The sequence below is a fragment of the Pan troglodytes genome, chromosome 4 (genome assembly GCF_028858775.2).
Source record: "Pan troglodytes isolate AG18354 chromosome 4, NHGRI_mPanTro3-v2.0_pri, whole genome shotgun sequence".
In the NCBI taxonomy this organism is placed as follows: domain Eukaryota; kingdom Metazoa; phylum Chordata; class Mammalia; order Primates; family Hominidae; genus Pan; species Pan troglodytes.
This window is the reverse complement of record NC_072402.2, coordinates 27,925,098-27,944,071: the sequence shown is the minus strand read 5'-3', so window position 1 is coordinate 27,944,071 and position 18,974 is coordinate 27,925,098. Positions and strand designations below refer to the sequence as shown.

Below are 18,974 nucleotides of genomic sequence, written 5' to 3'. Positions count from 1 at the left end.
GACTAGCTTAGCTCTTTCATGTGTTAATTAGTATGCCATAATGCAATAAAATTTGGTTATTAGCAGGAACAGTCTTTGAAAACGTCCCTTTGATATTTGTACATTCCATGAGTGTGCATAAAATTTGCATTAATTCTTCAACTATAAGAGTAAACTTTAGCATTACAGAAACTTATTTAACTGTAAGGAAAAAAATGAGACAGTATTTTTGGAAAAAACATTAATTAAAAACTTAGCTAAAACAAAAGCAAAAAATGAAGATCTTAATAATAAAGGTTAATTATTTTGAACATTACAGAGTATACACTTTAAATTTAATTTTAGATATTTATCAGACATAAAACTTAAATACTGAAGTCAAAAATATTAACACTAGATAAAGCAAAATTGATTTTTAAAGTTGTATGAAACTATTACCTGTTTCAAGTCCAAATTCCAGATAATTTTCTGTTACAATCAACACTGCCATTGCTTTGACAAAGAAAAAAAATCCAAAGGTGACACAAACAGATCTTTCACCACCATCTTCTACTTTAAAATAGTGTGTAGTTAATGAAAATAGAACTTTGCTGCAGAAGGAAAAGTTCAGGAAAAACCACAATAAATTTATAGGAGCTATACACAATGATCTTTATAGGACTTGATTGCAATAAAATTTGACTACAACATTTATTTCCAAGTGGAGTTTAAAACACTTTTAAATTAAGGAAAAGAGCACCCATATACTAAGTTGTAGCTAGGGAATGTATTTCTAGTTTATCTCACTCAAATTTTACTAGAAGGTTATTTCAAGATTTTTATGCAGTTATGTTCTCAGTGACATGAAAAGCCAGGGTAGAGGTTATTCTAGAGAACTGTCTTTATTAGGCATGTCTGTTAAATCAGTTTACATTTATAATTAAACACATAACACAGGAATCCTCCGTAATAATTCAACAAGTTAAAATTTGAGAATTTTACTAGTAGCTATTGTTGCTCTGTGGTATGAAAACTAAGTGTCTGGGGTCACCACTTCACATTAGTAATAAGAAAAAATCTTTAGAGAAAACAAGTTCCAACTGAGTATTCAAAAACAGCAAAAGTTTCAACATGTTCACCTATTAAAATAGGCTGAAGAGATTATCTTATCTGAACCACCCCAACACACACAAATTGATTTAATCAAGGTTAAATCAGTGCATGGCCCAAAGATAGAACTCAGATCTCCATTATACACCAAATTGTTCTCCTTGAAATCGCAAAACAAACTAAGGTGCTTGGCAAACAAACCTAGAAAAGTAACCTTTACGTAAAGTTTATGTCAAGCATGGAAAATAACAGCTATCATTTAGTACTTGCCATATGCCGGGCATTACCAATTAACTTTTAATTCTCACACTAACCACATTATTATTGCTACTTTACAGACATTTTAAAAAACTTAAACAAACAAACAAACAAAAAACAACTGTGGGCCGGGCGCAATGGCTCACGCCTGTAATCCCAGCACTTTGGGAGGTCTAAGCCGGCAGATCACCTGAAGTCAGGAGTATGAGACCAGCCTGGCCAACACGGCGAAACCCCGTCTCTACTTAAAATACAAAAATTGCCGGGCGTGGTGGCTCACGCCTGTGATCCCAGCACTTTGGGAGGCCGAGGCGGCTGGATCACGAGGTCAGGAGATCGAGACCATGCTGGCTAACATGATGAAACCCCGTCTCTACTAAAAATACAAAAATTAGCTGGGCATGGGGGCGGGCGCCTGTAGTCACAGCTACTAGGGAGGCTGTGGCAGGAGAATGGCGTGAACCCGGGAGGCGGAGCTTGCAGTGAGCTGAGATCGCACCACTGCACTCCAGCCTGGGTGACACAGTGAGACTCCGTCTCCAAAAAAAAAATTAGCCGGGCATGGTGGCACACGCCTGCAATCCCAGGTACTCGGGAGGCTGAGGCAGGAGAATCGCTTGAACCTGGGAGGTGGAGGTTGCAGTGAGCCGAGATAGCACCACTGCACTCCAGTCTGGGCAACAAAAGTGAAACTCCGTCTCAGGAAAACAAAAAACAAACAACAACAGCAACAAAAAAACAACAACTGTGGCAGAGAGGTAAAAGTAAAAATATCAAAATCACAGCTAGATTAGAGAAAGTTGAGATTCAAAACTAGACAGTCTGGATCTAGAATCTGTGCATGTAACAATTGATTATATTGCCTCTAAAACACTGTACATAGCACCTAAGTCAATGTGGTACTTTTAGCAGTAACACATAAAATCTTTCCAAAACAGAACTGCCCTGACAGAAGTAAAGAATTAAAACATTCTCATAATCAGAAGAATCCTTTCATATATATCTCACACACATAGTCTGAAGGTAATTTTATACAACATATTTAATAATTTTGTGCATGAAAAAAATTTTGACTGCATTTTAACTGCAATCTCTCACATGAGGCCCAGTGTAAAGTCTTCTACTTCTGGTGTTATGTCAGTACTGGAAAAGTTTCGGATTTTGGAGCATTTCGGATTTTGGATTGTAATGCTCAACCGTATCAAACAATACAGGTCCATCCATCTCTTTCTTGGCATTATAAGGAAGAGCTTACATATTAGAAGAGGACAAAGAAAGATGAATATAGTCAAACTGCAAAACTACAACTGAACTGCTTTTAAGATACAGCTATGATCTCTCATAGCCTAAATGCCTTAAACTCAGGTTTGAAAAACACTGCTTTATTTTTACTGAAAATGTTTACTAGAATCTATAAGGAGACAATTTCCAACTTCTTTTCTTACACTGAAAAACAAAATAGTATCTTTGGCCAAAAGTGGTACCAAATCATCAGAATAAAATTTCCCAAAAATTACACCTACCACCACACTTTGTTATCCTAGAATAATGAAATTACAAAATATGTCAACACTAAAGGAAAACAAAATTACATGCAATCTGATCCAGACATGAAGCATGATCTTGCACTTATCACTAATACTTTACAGTCCCACACCACAAATGCCTAAAATGGTATAATCACTGCATCCTCACTTCATATTGCATACTGGATAAATCTTAAAAACCTAATTATTTATTGAGTTCCACATTAGAACACCATCTCCCAATAACCCATATGTAATACTATGATCTGGCCACACTCACATGTTCAAGCTTTCATTCAATAGTCCCCAAATCTCCACCTCAATCAGAATAGTGTACTTGCCATCTCCTGAGTGTCATCACTACACTGTCTTGGATCATAATCTATCATCTGAACTGCCCTCTTCCCTCCTCCTACCCAATCCAAGACTCAACAAAAGCTCCATATCTTTCATGATACTTAACATTACCTTCCCAGCTGAGGCCATTCTTTTCCTCTTTTGAACTTATTGTATCACTTACTAATATAATTCACTTGACATGTAATCATATACTATCTTAAACTATAGTGTGACAAAGTTGTAAAGAAAGCATTCTCTAGACTTAGAGTGTCTGGCTTAATCCTGGTTCTACTCTTACTAAACTATGTGATCTTCCACTTGAAAATTAATTTCTCTGTGTCTTAGTTTCTTCGTTTGTAAAATGCCGCCAGTCCACAACCTCACAGGGCTATTTTGAAAAGCAAAGATTAAGTCTTCCTAGTTCTCAGCAACAACTTAATGTTTTCTAGACAACTGAATTAAATATTTAACATGTAATACCAAAAATATGGGAATGTATACAAAAACATATGGATCAATACAATACAAACAGATAATGATACCATTCCTGATTGTGTTTAAATTTTTAAAATTCTATGATAATTTATTTTAAGAGGTACAAGATTAAGAAGTATACAGGCAGTGATGTGCTGTGCACTGACTTCTATGTAGGTGGCAACTAGACTCACAACTCTCCACTCTGATTGCCTTTCTATGCAGCCAGGCCACTCTGACTCCAGCAGAAGACTAAGATTTTTGCCTCTGAAGAAACTGAACCTGAGGCACAGAAGAGTTTAGATTTAGTCAACTGCATCAAAAACAGGATGATTAGGTGAAAGTCTACACATTCAAAGGTAGTACTCACCTTGGAAACATGTGTAGCAGGTTTGTACACTCCAGGCAGGAGATTAAGAGATTCTCCTCTAGAGAAACTGAAAGGCCTCAAGGAAAAGACCAATAAACAATGACACTATGGGCTACCTAAAATAAAGCTGGTTTTAGTATTATCAAGCTATTCTTTAGTGAAACTAACCAAGCCCTAATTACATACAGAGCTTCCAATCAGCTTTTAGAGGCCATCTCTTAAAAATGAAAGGAATCCTCAGACATTAAAAAAGGAATCGGAAAACATTTTCTATGAAAGACCAGATAGTAAATACTTCAGGCTTTGTGGTCCATATGCAGTCTCTGTAGCATATTCTTCTGCCTACTTTGTTCCCCTAATCCTTTAACAATGTTAAAAAGCCATCTTAGCTCAAGAGCTGTACAAAAACAGGCTGCAACCCAGATACTGCAAGCCATAGTTAGGCAACTATTATTAGATGTATCTAATACATCTAATAAGATGTATTAGAGCATCACATCTTATGAAAAAAATACGAGCTAAAATCTGCAACAGAAAAAAAGTAACTTCAAGAAAAAAAGAGATGACAGACACAGCAGAATGAAGTTTAGGTATATAACTATATATACAGAAACAGATACACACATATTTTTATTTAGAGATATTTATAAACATAGGATATGTATATTTCATAAAGCTAGACAAAGATGAATGCATCTTTGAAATAAGATCAGGATGCTATGAAAAATGAATGGTTAGACATCAACAAGAAACAGGACAGGAAAAATAAGAAAAAAAAAAGTCAAAAGTTCCATCAAGCAGAACAAAAAGACAAAATGAAAAGTAAGACAAGACCGGGCGTGGTGGCTCACACCTGTAATCCCAGCACTTTGGGAGGCTGAGGTGGGCAGATCACCTGAGGTCAGGAGTTTGAGACCAGCCTGGCCAACATGGCGAAATCCTGTCTACTGAAAATACAAAAATTAGCCGGGCGTGGTGGCGGGCACCTGTAATCCCAGCTAACTCAGGAAGCTGAGGAAGGAGAATTGCTTGAATCCAGGAGATGGAGGTTGCAGTGAGCCGAGATCGCACCACTGCATGCCAGCCTGGTAACAGAGCAGAACTCCATCCAAAAAAAAAAAAAAGTAAGACAAAAACTGATGATGAGAGGTTAATCCAGAACATACAATATCTGACTAATGAAAGTGAGACAGAGAAAGAAAATGGGAGTGGAGGGACGGAGGGAAGAAATTCTCAAAGACATAATCAAAGAAATTTTCTAAACTTGATGTTTCCAAATTAAAGAGCCTACCAAAAGCCCACCACAAGGAAGTAAAAAAGATCCTCATGAGGTTCATGTGCATGAACTTTCAGAAACAAGACAAATCAAGAGACAACTGTAAAAGTTTCCTCAGAAGAAAAATAAAGCAAAACTAGGTATATGCAAAAGATTAAATATCACCATGATAAGTAATTCTTAATAGCAATTTTCAAGGTTGAGGACAATGGAGCAATGCCTTCAAAATTATGAAGAAAAATATGGATAACCTAGAATTCTATAACCAACCAAATGCCAACAGAATGAGTATAAAATTAAAACACTTTCAAAACTGCCAAGTCTAAAAATAGTTACCTACCCCACATTCATGCTTTAGCAGAAAGCGCCACCAAAACATTTTGACAAATCAAGAAAGAAAGACACTAAATTCTAATAGGAAAGAAAAGTCAAGGACAAGTAGGACAATTTCCTCAGGAGGAAGTATTTTAAATATTTTTACCTTCAAGCTGAAGATAAGCTTCCAAATGATGAACAGGTTCAAGTTTTAGGTCTAAAATGGCAAATTTCTCTCAGATTTAGAATAACAACTTAATTAAATAACATACACTTATAAAAGTACTATTATGGGCTGGGTCCAGCGGCTCACACCTGTAATCCTAGCACCTTGTGAGGTCAAGGTGAGCAAATTGCCTGAGCTCAGGAATTCATGACCAGCCTGGGCAACATGGTGAAACACCATCTCTGCCAAAAATACAAAAAATTAGCCAGGCTTGGTGGCACGTGCCTATAGTCCCAGCTACTCAGGTGGCTGAGGCACAAGAATCACTTGAATCCAGGAGGCTGAGGCTGCAACGAGTCAAGATCATGACTTCACTCCAGCCTGGGCGATGGAGCGAGATTATCTCAATGCTCTTTTGAGAAGAAATAGACCATATTCCAAGAAGAAATATTTTGTTGCTAATACACAAGTATGATAAATAGTATCCTAAGGAATAAACATAGAGATTTCTCAAAAAACTTTCACAAATTTATGATTATCTCTTTAAAATAGAACACATTTCCACTCAACTGATTTTTATATAAACTGAGTTTTTCTATTCTGTGAAAAAAGATTCTATTGTTTTTCTGATCACTGCTACTAAATAAAATCCCTAATGTTTTTCTATTCAAATAATTAAATCTTCCACCTCTGTTTTTCCATAAGAAAAGGCAACTAAAATACTCAAAATACATTATACTTCACATTCTACATTGCAAAGAAACCTAGAAACTGTACCAAGAACTTATTACAGATATACACTGAAAACTAAAAATAAGTACATTAATCCTAATGACCTATTAAGTAAGTCTTAAAAATAATCTGACCCTATCTTCCAATGTTAAAAAAATTTTTTTAACAAAAATAATTTTAAACTAAAATATTTTTCATACTTTCTTAGATATGCAGTTTCCATTACTTTAATTACACAGAAAAAGAACCTAAAATTCCCTTAGATATAAGCAAAAAACTATCGTGCCTGTTTAAAACGCCATTCCACAAAAAAAGCTTTCAGCCAGCCTCAACCTAACCAGACTGTGAAGAGAATAGCCAAAAATTTCTGAAAGCATAATATACAACCTTTATTTAAAATACAAAAGAAAACTATCTTTTATTTTCAGAAAAATTTTTATTTTCAGAACAAAATTTCGGTTTCAGAAAAAAAATTATCACTTTGCAGCTAAAAGAGCAAAGTCAGACTCAATTATAATTTAATAAACAGAAATAATGTCCTATTACCCCAAATCTCTATTTAACTCTAGATTTTTGTCTTGAAATCTGAGTACTACGACAGCATTAATGTCAGAAAAAAATCTCCATGTTCATACAACAAACAAGCGTTGACATAACATGACATATACAACTTTTCAAGATAAAACAAGTACCTTGGCTCAGATTCAATAACTCTAGTTTCATTCCTTTTCTCACTAGAACTGAAATCTTATGCAGTTTACTTCAGGGTATAATGTTTTGTTTTTCCTTATTAATCTAAAGCAGAACATTTTTGTAAATAAAAGAATATAGTTAGAGCCTTTGAAGGAATTTAGAAATGGTGACTAAGTTGTACTAGTTTGTTGTAGTTGTTTATTTCCCACAGCAAATAAAAACAACATTTGTAGACTTTTAATAAACAAATCTACATATAGAACTGATTATTAAACCAGAAAACCTTAAAATTTATTTTAACTTAAACTAGTCACAGCTTTTAGCTTTGTATAAAATTTGTATGCCTGGCAACGAAAGAAAATTAAAATTTTAACACAGCCATGAAAACATACATAATAGGGTTTTGTACCTTAAACCTCCACATTGTAAAATACAAGCACTGTGGAAATGTGACTAATGATCCAGGCCTTTAACCAAATATAATAGGACTACTGAGAAGCTTTATCACTCTTTGTAGAATAGCTTTCTTCTCACTCAAATTCACATAATTGACTCAGTATTACTCTCTGTGCTACAGCTTATTTCTAAGAAAGATTCTTGGGAAAAAAAAAAACTATACATTGTAAAATATTTTCATTTTTTAAAGTTTTACTTCCACCAAAGGACCTCTGGCTTTGCAAGCAACATTTTTACCTTTTTACTTTTCATTTTTTCATAAGCAAAAATGATACACTTCATATCCATAAAACCAGTTCACACTCCTACAGCAACTCTAAGACTTTATGGGCCATCATACAGGAAAGACATTTACTAGAAATACTCCATCCTCATTGCAAGGGTTTCTTTACCTTTCTCCTTCCCCATAACATGTAACTTGGCATAAATGGAAGTGGAATACACAGACTTGGTCAGAGAAGATGGTTAGAATTACAAATGAGAAAGAAAGAAGAGTAGAGCTGAGAATTAGTTTGGGTTTAGGAGTGAGATTGAAAGCAGCTGTGATGGCTGAGATGCATGAACAACTCAGGTGAAGCAGAAAGCAGAGCTGATGACAAGAGAAGACTCAGTTCTAGGTTTCAGGGTTCAAGGTTTTAGTGTCACAAATTTTAAAAGTCATTCCTGTGCTTTTAGAACTTTTAAGATTCTGTAGAAAGCATAATTTGCTGTCTTATGTATGTCACATATAAGTGATGGGGGAAAGACAACAAAATGACCATGGAAATTAAATACTTTGCTTCCTTTTAAGTGAACTGATTTTTAAAGTTTTATGTGTCTAATTTGGGGACCATTTTAACAAAGAACATTTCATCAGTAACAACTGCAGAGAATTTCTGAATTAATTGAGGTATGTATGACTATGGAATCAAGCAAAGCTATTGTCCTGTGTAATCAATGCAGACACGTGTTTGACTACTAAGTAGGCACATACAATAAGAAAACAAAGAGAAGCCAGACAGGGGTTACTTCTGCTATATTCCAATTATAGGGTATGAAACGAAAAACAGGTTATGTTATAACTAAAGATAAAAGATAGGATGTAAACTTATTTCTCTCTGGTGTTAAACTGGATATCTGGAATTTAATTCTGGTCTCCTATATGCCTTTAAAGGTGGTAGGTAACTTTATCACATGCTACAGGTTTGAACAAAAAAAAAATCACATACTCAAGCATACACACAATTTTACTGCCTTCTTCCCCACCCTCTTTTTGGAGAATCAAAGCTGGCAGAAAGTAGCTTGGCCTGTAAGCTCTTCAGAACTTTCTGTCCTCTCTGGGATAGGGAGACAGCCAGCGAGCTACAGGATTCCTGCAGAGATGTTACTGTTTGATGCCTTTCAGGAATGGATTACTTAAAACGAAGCAAAGTCAGTTCAGTGCTAAAGGCTGTGTGGGACCTTTGCTCCCACATTATTAGGCATTATAGAGTAAAATGAAAGATAAAATTTACTCACATAAACAATATGAATAGCTATTAAAAAGTATATTTTTCTAATTTCTCTGGTACATATGTATCAAGGGCTCAATCACATCAAAATAAAAATGCATATCAAGTATATGTATTCCCACATATGTGTAAACCATGAAGAAAGTGAGGAAAAGAATATTCAATAATAAGCAATACTGGCAGGGCACAAAGACTCACGCCTGTAATCCTAGTGTTTTGGGAAGCCGAGACAGAAGGATGGCTTGAGGCCAGGAGTTTAAGATTAGCCTGGACAGCATAGTGAGAACCCATCTCTATAAAAATTAAAAATTAGCTGGGTGAAACTGCAGTCCTAGCTGCTCTGGAGGCTGAGGCAGGAGGATCACTTGAGCCCAGGAGCTCAAGGATACAGTGAGTTAGGACTGTGCAACTGCACCACAACTTGGGCGACAGAGTGAGACCTTGTCTCTGGGGAAAAAAAAGAAAAGGCAATATTTTGGAGAATATGAGAACTCACTGAAATCTAAAAAAAAGTAACATGACATATAATCAGCTCATGCTAATTATCACGGGAAAATATTTTTGATGTGTTTTATATGACTTGATGTCTAGGGATAGGTCTTTATTCTGATTGAATGGTATTTTCACATATTTAATACTACAGAATTAAACAGGAATATTTTATGTGCTTGAATTTAAAATCTGCTCTTGGAGTTAGTGCAACACTGGATATCTAAGATGTTTCTCAGCTAACACATGATTAGTATTTCTACCCAGTACACTACATACTTTGTGAGGATATTGACTCTTAAGACTTTGTTCTGGCTCTTCTAGTCTAAACTATACCTAAATCAATCCAAAAGAGGCAACGGAAAGGTAGTACACTGGTGATGAACTGTCAAATTATATCACAGATTTTAAATGGTATCCACTTAACAGGTTTAAAAGATGGTACCACAGTCTCCGGTTAAATATTAAGATGTAAGACATGCATTTCCTCTGCTCATTCTCACAATCTGACTAAGGCACATAAAAAAGTCAAAAACCTCAAGAACAGATAATAGAAAAAGAGACAACAATTAGTAAGTAAGTAAATAAATAAATATCAACAAAATTTTGGAAGATGTTAAGTGGAAAGAAAAGCAATTAGGTTTCAGCTTTTTCTGCTATACTTGATCTGCAAGGGGAGGAACTCAGTAAGAAGAAAGCCAATTCATTCATCAGAAACCTGGGAAAAGTACTGTAGACATGAGGTACCTTCAAATACAGGGTTGATGAATGGATAAAATAAGATTAAAAGTCTGTACTGCAGTTATTAAGACTTCCCAGATCTAGCCAGTTGTGGTGGCATGTGCCTGTAACTCTCAGCTACTCGGAGGGCTGGGGTGGGAGAAACATTTGAGCTCAGGAGTTAGAGGCTGCAGCGAACTATGATCACACCACTGCACTACAGCCTGGGCAACAGAGCAAGACTCTGTCTCTAAAAAAAATTTTTTTAAAGACAGATTAAGCAAATCAGTTACTTTTTATCTCTTCCTAAATCCCACCAAAATGATGGTAAAGGAATCTGGCTTTAAGGAACATAAATGAAGTAAGAGAAAAAGCAATAAAATTGTGGGAGCTAGAAAGCAGACTCAACAGAATGAGGAACCTCAATTGGACAGCTGAGAAGAAATTTGACTTTTTACTGCAAAACTCCCCAAAAGGATAAGGAATTGGTTAGATGACAAATAATTCTCTACACTAGGGTGAAAGTGCTGGTTACTGAATGTGTGTGTGGTGGTGGCGGCAGCGGTGGGCGAGGGGGTGGTGGGGGGTAATAATAGGAGGTATTAGAAATAAGTACTAATGAAATTAGTACTTTTTAAAAGTAACCAGTTCAATCTGCCCACATCTGAAGCAAGTATGGAGATTTATGCTTTGGAGAGGGTAAAAAGATAATCTCTGGCCTACCCATATGATTCAGCAACTTACCTCACCATGTGCTCAAAGCTTCCATTCAGATTTTTAATGTCTCACACTTAATTATGGACAGGCAAACACCAATCACTAGAGCTCTCTAAGAAAAGCCTGTGATGTGAAAGACAGCAACCAAACACAAGCAACTCAGAGTAAAAAGATACTAGGCAGAAAAAAAAAAAAAAACCTTAACAAAATCTATCATTAATATCTTAAATAGACACGGGAAGATAATGTAATCATAAAACGAGCAGAATTCCATCAAAGGGGCAGGTGAACAGAAGAAAAAGAGGTTGTGAAAATTAAAAATTATATCAGAAATTCAAAATAATAAACTCAATAAAAGATTAAGAAACTTAAGAAAATTTCCCAGAAAACCAAATAATATAAAAATATAAACATATTTCTTTCAAGCATGCAAGAAAGAGGATGACATTCTTGGGAAACCAGTTTAGGAGATCGAATATCTGAATAATAAGCATTCCAGAAAGAGAGAAAATAGAGAAGGGAAAAATCACCAATAAAATAATTCAGATGAGATTCGGTGTGTCCAGAGTGGTATGGCTGTAGACACGAATAAAATAATTCAAAACAATTTTCTAGAACTCAAGAACATGAGTTCACAGACTGGTAAAGTCCCAACACAGGGGATGAAAACAGACCCTAAATAAGGCACATCATCATAAAATTTCAACACACTAGGTGGCTAGCTAAAAAAGATGGTAACGATAATGCAGAGAAAAAAACAGAACTTTAAAAAAAAATCAGATGGCTGGGCGCAATGGCTCACACCTGTAATCTCAGCACTCTGGAAGGCCAAGGCAGGAGCCTGGAGGCCAGGAGTTGACACCAGCCTGGGCAAGCTGGGGAGACCCTGCCTCTACAGAAAATAAAGAGAGATGTGATTGCACCACTGCACTCCAGCCTAGGCAACAGAGTGAGACCCTGTCTCAAAAGAAAAAGAAAATAAATCATAAATTGGATTGGCAGCTGCAGTTCTTAAGAGTAAGAATGGAACTTCAAAGACAAAAACATAGTTTTCGGCCTGGAATTCTATTCTCAGCCAAAGGAAAAATTAATTCTTAGGGTAAATTTAAAATATTTTCAAAAGTGCAAGGTCACAAAAAATGTAGTTCCCATGCAACCTTTTTGAAGATGATACTGAAGAATATGCTCTGCCAAAATCGGAAAGTAAACCAAGTAGGAGGCAGACATAGAATATCTTTAAAAAGAGCTCCAATTTGAGGGAGATGCAAAGAGAATCTCTAAGAAGATGACAATGAGTGATACCAGGGGCATAGGTGCACATCAGGTGGGAAGGTCAACCAATCTAGACTGGGGCTTATCTGAGGGTTCCAGGAGGAAAACTCTACTCAAGATGAAATTGACATATTACTTGATACTTCTGAATATATTAAGGCAAGTATTCATCTGTGAATGGTGTTTACATGATCATAACATAAACACTGAATACTGTTCTAAAAACATGACATCACTATATGTGGAAGATGAAATGAATAGAAAATGACCAGTGGCTAACTGGCAGCCCAAAGATACATGCTTAATCCTTATTTCCAAAGTGAAATGGCAATAGTTAAAGCTTAAAACTAAAATCAAGGAATGGCCTTGAAAGTACATAGAAATATAAAAGTAAGCATGAAACAGAGAAGAGCAAGAAGAAGTTGCCTCTGGAGAGATGGAAATAGAGAAAAGAGTAGGGAACATATATAATTTTAATAAAAATAAGAAAACAAAAATATCTCCCAGTAGTAAAAGACATGAGTTTTCAGATTTAAAGGGTAAATCTAGAACTTAGCACAAGGATAAAATGTCAGAAACCAGAATAAAAAGAAAAAAGCTTCCAGAGGGTTTATGTACAAGGCGAAGGATAGGTATACATGAAAAGCAAAAGGATATCCAATTTCTCAAGAGACTTCAAAATTCTGAGGAAAACCTATTTCTTTCTTAGAATTTTCTACTGAGCCAACCTATCTATCAAGTATGAGGGAAAAAATAAAGATAATTCCAGGCAAGCAAGATTTCAAAAAACAATTTAGCACCCTTTCTAAGGACACCATAGGAGAATGTACTCTGCACTCTGCAAAAAAAAAAAAAAAGAATAAACCAAGGAAGAGGAAATCATGAGATCCAGACAGGGGTAGAGGGAATTCTTGGAAGACAGTGAAGAAAGTCACAGGATATTAGCTATGCTGGAAGTTTAGAAAACTGAGGGCTCCAGGAGGATATTTCCATGGGAAAAAAAAAACAGAAATGAAGTATCTGAACTATTGAGGTTCTACCAATTCTGTGGAAGTTTACAGTTTCCACAATTATAAAAATAAAAAATTATTTAAGGAAGGTAATAATACACTATAATGCCTGGCTGTAAATAATATTTTCATAGGCACAACATGGTAAAAGTGACTATAAATTTAATAAAATGTTATCTCTAACTATTTTGGGAGAATGAAAGAAGGGAAGAAAAGGGAAGAGGGAGAAAGGTGCAATAATATATAAATAGTAACATTATCACCAAATATTTAAACACAAGGAAGGAATTCCCAAAAGAAATGCCTAAAAGAGGTGAATGTGGCTGTCTCTGTGACATTAGACTTGGATAAGAAAAAGCAGGGCACTGGCATTTTTCTTATATTTAGCTTTTTAAATTATTTACCTCTATTACTTTGAAAAATATTTTCAATTACATAAAAAAGATTTCAATAAAGAAAAGTTATCTAATGACATAAAATCTTTCTCAAATCAGAGATGAGATCTAATGGTGTTATCTGCAAAATAAATTAATATTAATGATGTTTTGAAGGATACATTGCAAAAGACAAAACAAGCAGGCACCAGACTAAGCTGATATTCATTTCCTGTGTAGGCTTCATAAAATTGTAGTAGACTTCAGTTACTAGATACACAACTGTAGCAGCCACTGTGAAATCCACCAGCCACTGGTATTCTGGAAAGTAATGCAATGCTGGAAAAAAAAAAAAAAAAAGGTCAAAAAAAAGTTTCACTTACATTTTCATAAATAACTTATGAGGATTTATTTATAATTAAAATACGCTAGACTTTATTTGTTCATTTGCAATGTAAGATTTACAAATATATGAATCTAAAAATGCAAGAAATAGACTGAGGATGTTAGCATCCCAAACTAAATTTTAATACCTCACAAATTAAAATAAACGTTAAAAGATTACCAAAAGTTATTTAAGTTGTTGGTAAAGTATGATTGCAAATTTACTGGTATTGTCTTAACTGATTAGCTACTTTTTACAGAAATTATTAGTAAATGTTTTCTTTTAGATATCTAGCTATGATACCTTAACTTCAGAAAACAACTTAGTCTGGAACACAACAATTTAGTTATACTGTTCACTTTTGTGAAGTAAGAGTTTAACTTTATGTTACAATTATTGGCTGTACTAATTGTAAACTAGTAATTCTGTGAGATACTACAGATTAAAATAATAAACAAGAACGGACGCGGTGGCTCACGCCTGTAATCCCAGCACTTTGGGAGGCCAAGGTGGGCGGATCACCTGAGGTCAGGAGTTCAAGACTATCCTGGCCAACATGGCAAAACCCCGCTTCTACTAAAAGTACAAAAATTAGCCGGGCATTGTGGCAGGTGCCTGTAGTCCCAGCTACTTGGGAGGCCGAGGCAGGAGAATAGCTTGAACCTGGGAGGCAGAGGTTGCAGTGAGCTGAGTTCACACCATGGCACTCCAACCTGAGTGACAGAGAGAGACTCCATCTCAAGAAAAATAAAATAATAAACTAAATATACCTCTTATACCCTATTTTGTTCTGCAAAAAAGTTTATAAAATGTCTGTTGATTTTCTATAAAACCATACCCCTTCAACAAACTATTCCATTCTTAAGAGTTTACATTGAAATTAACATTCTTTGAAAGTAAATATAATTCCATCACCCTTTGCATCTCAGTTGGCATAGGTATTCTGGTTTACTTCTACCAGAGTGTAGTCCAAAACATCAACATCATTTTTTAGAAGGCCTCCTAAAAATGTGGAAGTAAATCATGTACATAACCATCAATTCAGATGTTCTTATGGCACATAATAAAATGATCTGCATTGCTTTGGACAATTTTTAGTCATAAAATATAATGCAATTACACTTGAAGATACGATATCCTTATAGAAAAAGTATTTTGAAAATATCACATACAGTAAGACCTATTAAAAGTAGTATCAAAACAAACTAACCAAATTTTGTACCATTTCTATAAGATGATCATAACATTTTAATAATCCAAAATCCTATTATGATTAATTTTTAAATTTGCATCAAGTTATTTTAACACTCTTAATCTGCTTCAACGTACTTTAACTTTAGGTTAACTGCTTTAGGTTTTCTGAGAGTGCAGTGGTGTGATCACAGCTCACTGCAGCCTCAGCTTCTCGGGCTCAAACAATCTTCCCACCTCAGCTTTCCTAGTAACTGGGACTACAGATGCACACCACCACACTCGGGTAATTTTTTAATTTTTTGTACAGACGTGGTTTCACTATATTGCCCAGGCTGGTCTCAAACTCCTGGGCTCAAGCCATCCTCCTGCCTCAGCCTCCAAAAGAGGTGGGATTACAGACATGAGCCACTGCCCCCAGCCCTGCTTTAGGTTTTCTATTGTGATTGACCTACAGTTTCTGAACATAAGCCTGAAAGATACTGATGTGGTTACAGGATGCTTACCCTCAATCCCTTCCCCCTGCTAAGAAAAAAAAAAAATCACCCATACTGGGCTTTCATCTGGAAGGAGGTCAGGGAAGTGGATGGAAAGGATAGACCAAAATCCATTTACGGTTTTCAATTTTATTATCAATAATTGAAATAAGCATTCTAATTCTCCAAACCTACCCATACTCATAGGGACTTCCTCCACGTAACTCACTCATAGCAGACAGTGAAGTGACATTCAAAAGTTCTAATGTTCTTTAAGAGGTTCTTATAATAGATAATACAAATTAAGACAGACTTTCATGATAATTATTGGGACATCAATAATATACACATTTCATGAAAGTACAACTTATATATATTCTTGGCTATTTAACTCAAGTGTTACATTCCTTGTGTAATCAATAATACAATTATATATATGCCTTTTAATAAAATATTGAAGTCAAAAGAAGTTAAGACAGAAAATCCCATACTTTCACCTAATCACATATATACAACATGCATTCACAAATGACTACAAAAACTTATAAACATATATGAACATCTCCCTGCTATTCTGGTTAACTGGAAATGCTCTTGATGTTACATGACCAATTGATAAATGAGTATCATTTGCAACTAGTTCTCAAAATCCTAAAAGTGAAACCAAATACTCCATAAACTACATGCTAAAGCTACAATACCCTAAATTCATTTTTTTTTTTTTAGTTCGTTGAAATAGCCTAGTTCTCATTGAGTGGCTGTACCACATTCAGTGTGTAACCCTGTCCATGTTATTCAACTCTTCTTTCTAATGAGTTAAGAAAAAAAAAAAAAAACTGGTAAGTTACCCACTTCAGAATTGTGCAGCTGGGGTAATACAAGTAAAATATTATAACAATGTCTGATACTCAATAATTTTAAGATCTTATTAATTAGCTGACAAATTATTCAATAAACATTAGTAAAAATGTCAAAACTACTAAAAATCAGGAAGAATGTTTATATATTCTTGTATTTATACACGTCTATGAACATTTTATACAAGTAAGCGCATATAGGAGTAGTGAAACAAATGTGACAACTACTAATCAAAAAGTCAAAGTGCCTTTAAATGTTTTAAATGTTGAATGTAAAACAGTTAAAAAGAAAAAAGAGGAAGACATAACCAGTCTTAAAAGTCTAAATGGGCCAGGTGCAGTGGCTCATGCCTGTAATCTCAGCACTTTGGGAGGCCGAGGCGGGCAGATCACGAGGTCAGGAGATTGAGACCATCCTGGCTAACACGGTGAAACCCCGTCTCCACTAAAAAATACAAAAAAATTAGCCAGGCGTGGTGGCAGGCGCCTGTAGTCCTAGCTACTCAGGAGGCTGAGGCAGGAGAATGGCGTGAACCTGGGAGGTGGAGCTTGCAGTGAGCCAAGATAGCACCACTGCACTCCAGCCTGGGTGACAGAGCGAGACTCCATCTCAAAAAAAATAAAAAAAAAAACAGTCTAAATCATATTAGACAAGTGATTTATATTGTTCTTCACTGATATTTTTTAGTTCTAGGACATGCTTTACATATACATACAACCTTTACAGATGTAATAATAAACTTTCACGTATTTCGAAGCCACTTTGTATCACAAAATAATCCTATTTGAGATGCTGGACCTCTTAAGATTTTTTGATGGTGGTATGATTTAACCTAAGAAGGGTCAAATTACATAATGACACCTTATATGACATTATCAAAATTATTTTTTAAAAACACGCATCATTTCATTTATCACATAAACCAGTGGTTCTCAAACCTAGTCAAAAATCAAAATCACTTGGAGCACTTTTAAAAATACAAATTCCTAAAACCTACTCTAGATTTACTGAATCTTCAAAGATAGGAGTAGGGAATCTATTTCAAAGAACTCATCAAGTGGTTTTGATATATCCCCAAGTTTAAAAACCAGTGTTTTAAATTGTATCAACTTAGATGCCTTTCCCTTCTAGGATTCAAATAATTTCATATTAATATTATTTTAAACTAGAATCATTGTCATTATATAATTACAAAAATTGAGATACTACATTTCTATAATATATAGGAGGAAAACTAAATGACCTATTTGGAAATAAATGGATGAAAGTAAATCCTGAATAAGTAAATTTTTCTGATTTGTAATCCAGTTCAGTATTCTAAAACCATTTTCCTTTCTACTATATGTGAGAATAAAATTGAATTACTCTAAATATGGGTAATTCAATAGAAATGCAGTTGATCCTTTAACAATACAGTTTGAACTGCGTGTGTCTACTTATATGCAGATTCTCTTCCACCTCTGCCACCCCTGACCAGCAAGACCAACCCCTCTTCTTCCTTCTCCTCCTCAGCCTACTGAAAGTGAATATCACAGTGTTGAAGACTTTTATGATGATCCACTTCCACTTAATAGGAAATATATTTTTTCTCCCTTGTGATTTTCTTAATAACATTTTCTTTTCTCTAGCTTACTTTATTGTTATAACACAGTATATAATACACATAACACACAAAATATGTGTTGATTTTTTTTTTTTTTTTTTTTTTTGAGACGGAGTCTCGCTCTGTCGCCCAGGCTGGAGTGCGGTGGTGCGATCTCGGCTCACTGCAACCTCCGCCTCCCGGGTTCACGTCATTCTCCTGCCTCAGCTCCCTGAGTAGCTGGGACTACAGGCGCCTGCCACCACGCCTGGCTAATTTTTTGTATTTTTAGTAGAGACGGGGTTTCACCACGTTAGCCAGGATGGCCTCGATCTCCTGACCTCATGATCCGCCCGCCTTGGCCTCCCAAAGTGCTGGGATTACAGGCGTGAGCCACCGTGCCCAGCCAAAATATGTGTTGATTTTTTATGTTATTGGTAAGTCTTCTGGTTAGCAGTAGGCTATTAGTAGTTAGGTTATGGGGGATAAAAAGTCATACTCGATTTTTCAACTGCATAAAAGTAGGCACCCCAACCCCTGGGCTGCTCGAGGCCGGACATTTCAAATGCAGTTTTGCAAGCCACATTAGAAAAGGGCAGACTGAAATAAACAGTAAAAGGAAGTCTAGAATTCTAGATAATAAAAATTGACTGTGACCTCAATCTAATAAACAGAAACTGTGTAATAAATTTGTATAAGTTAGCCTCTTCCGAAAATAGGAAAAATAATACAAGTTA

The 18,974-nt window shown here is 35.4% G+C and overlaps 1 protein-coding gene across 12 annotated transcripts in view; it reads right to left on the bottom strand.

Annotated features, from left to right (window-relative positions):
- Positions 1-18,974, bottom strand: part of TMEM161B (transmembrane protein 161B) — an 86,169-nt gene that overhangs the window by 20,957 nt on the left and 46,238 nt on the right. For 9 of the 12 annotated variants that reach the window (XM_016953021.4, XM_063810278.1, XM_009448894.5 and 6 more), the window contains 2 exons: positions 13,928-14,084; positions 418-569 (listed from right to left, as the gene is read on the bottom strand). In XM_016953021.4, coding sequence (XP_016808510.2) covers positions 418-569; positions 13,928-14,084 — 309 coding nt within the window. Of the gene's footprint in view, positions 1-417; positions 570-13,927; positions 14,085-15,045; positions 15,133-18,974 lie in introns of those variants that run through there. The other 3 variants (XM_063810283.1, XM_063810281.1, XM_054684216.2) reach the window with 2 other exon arrangements.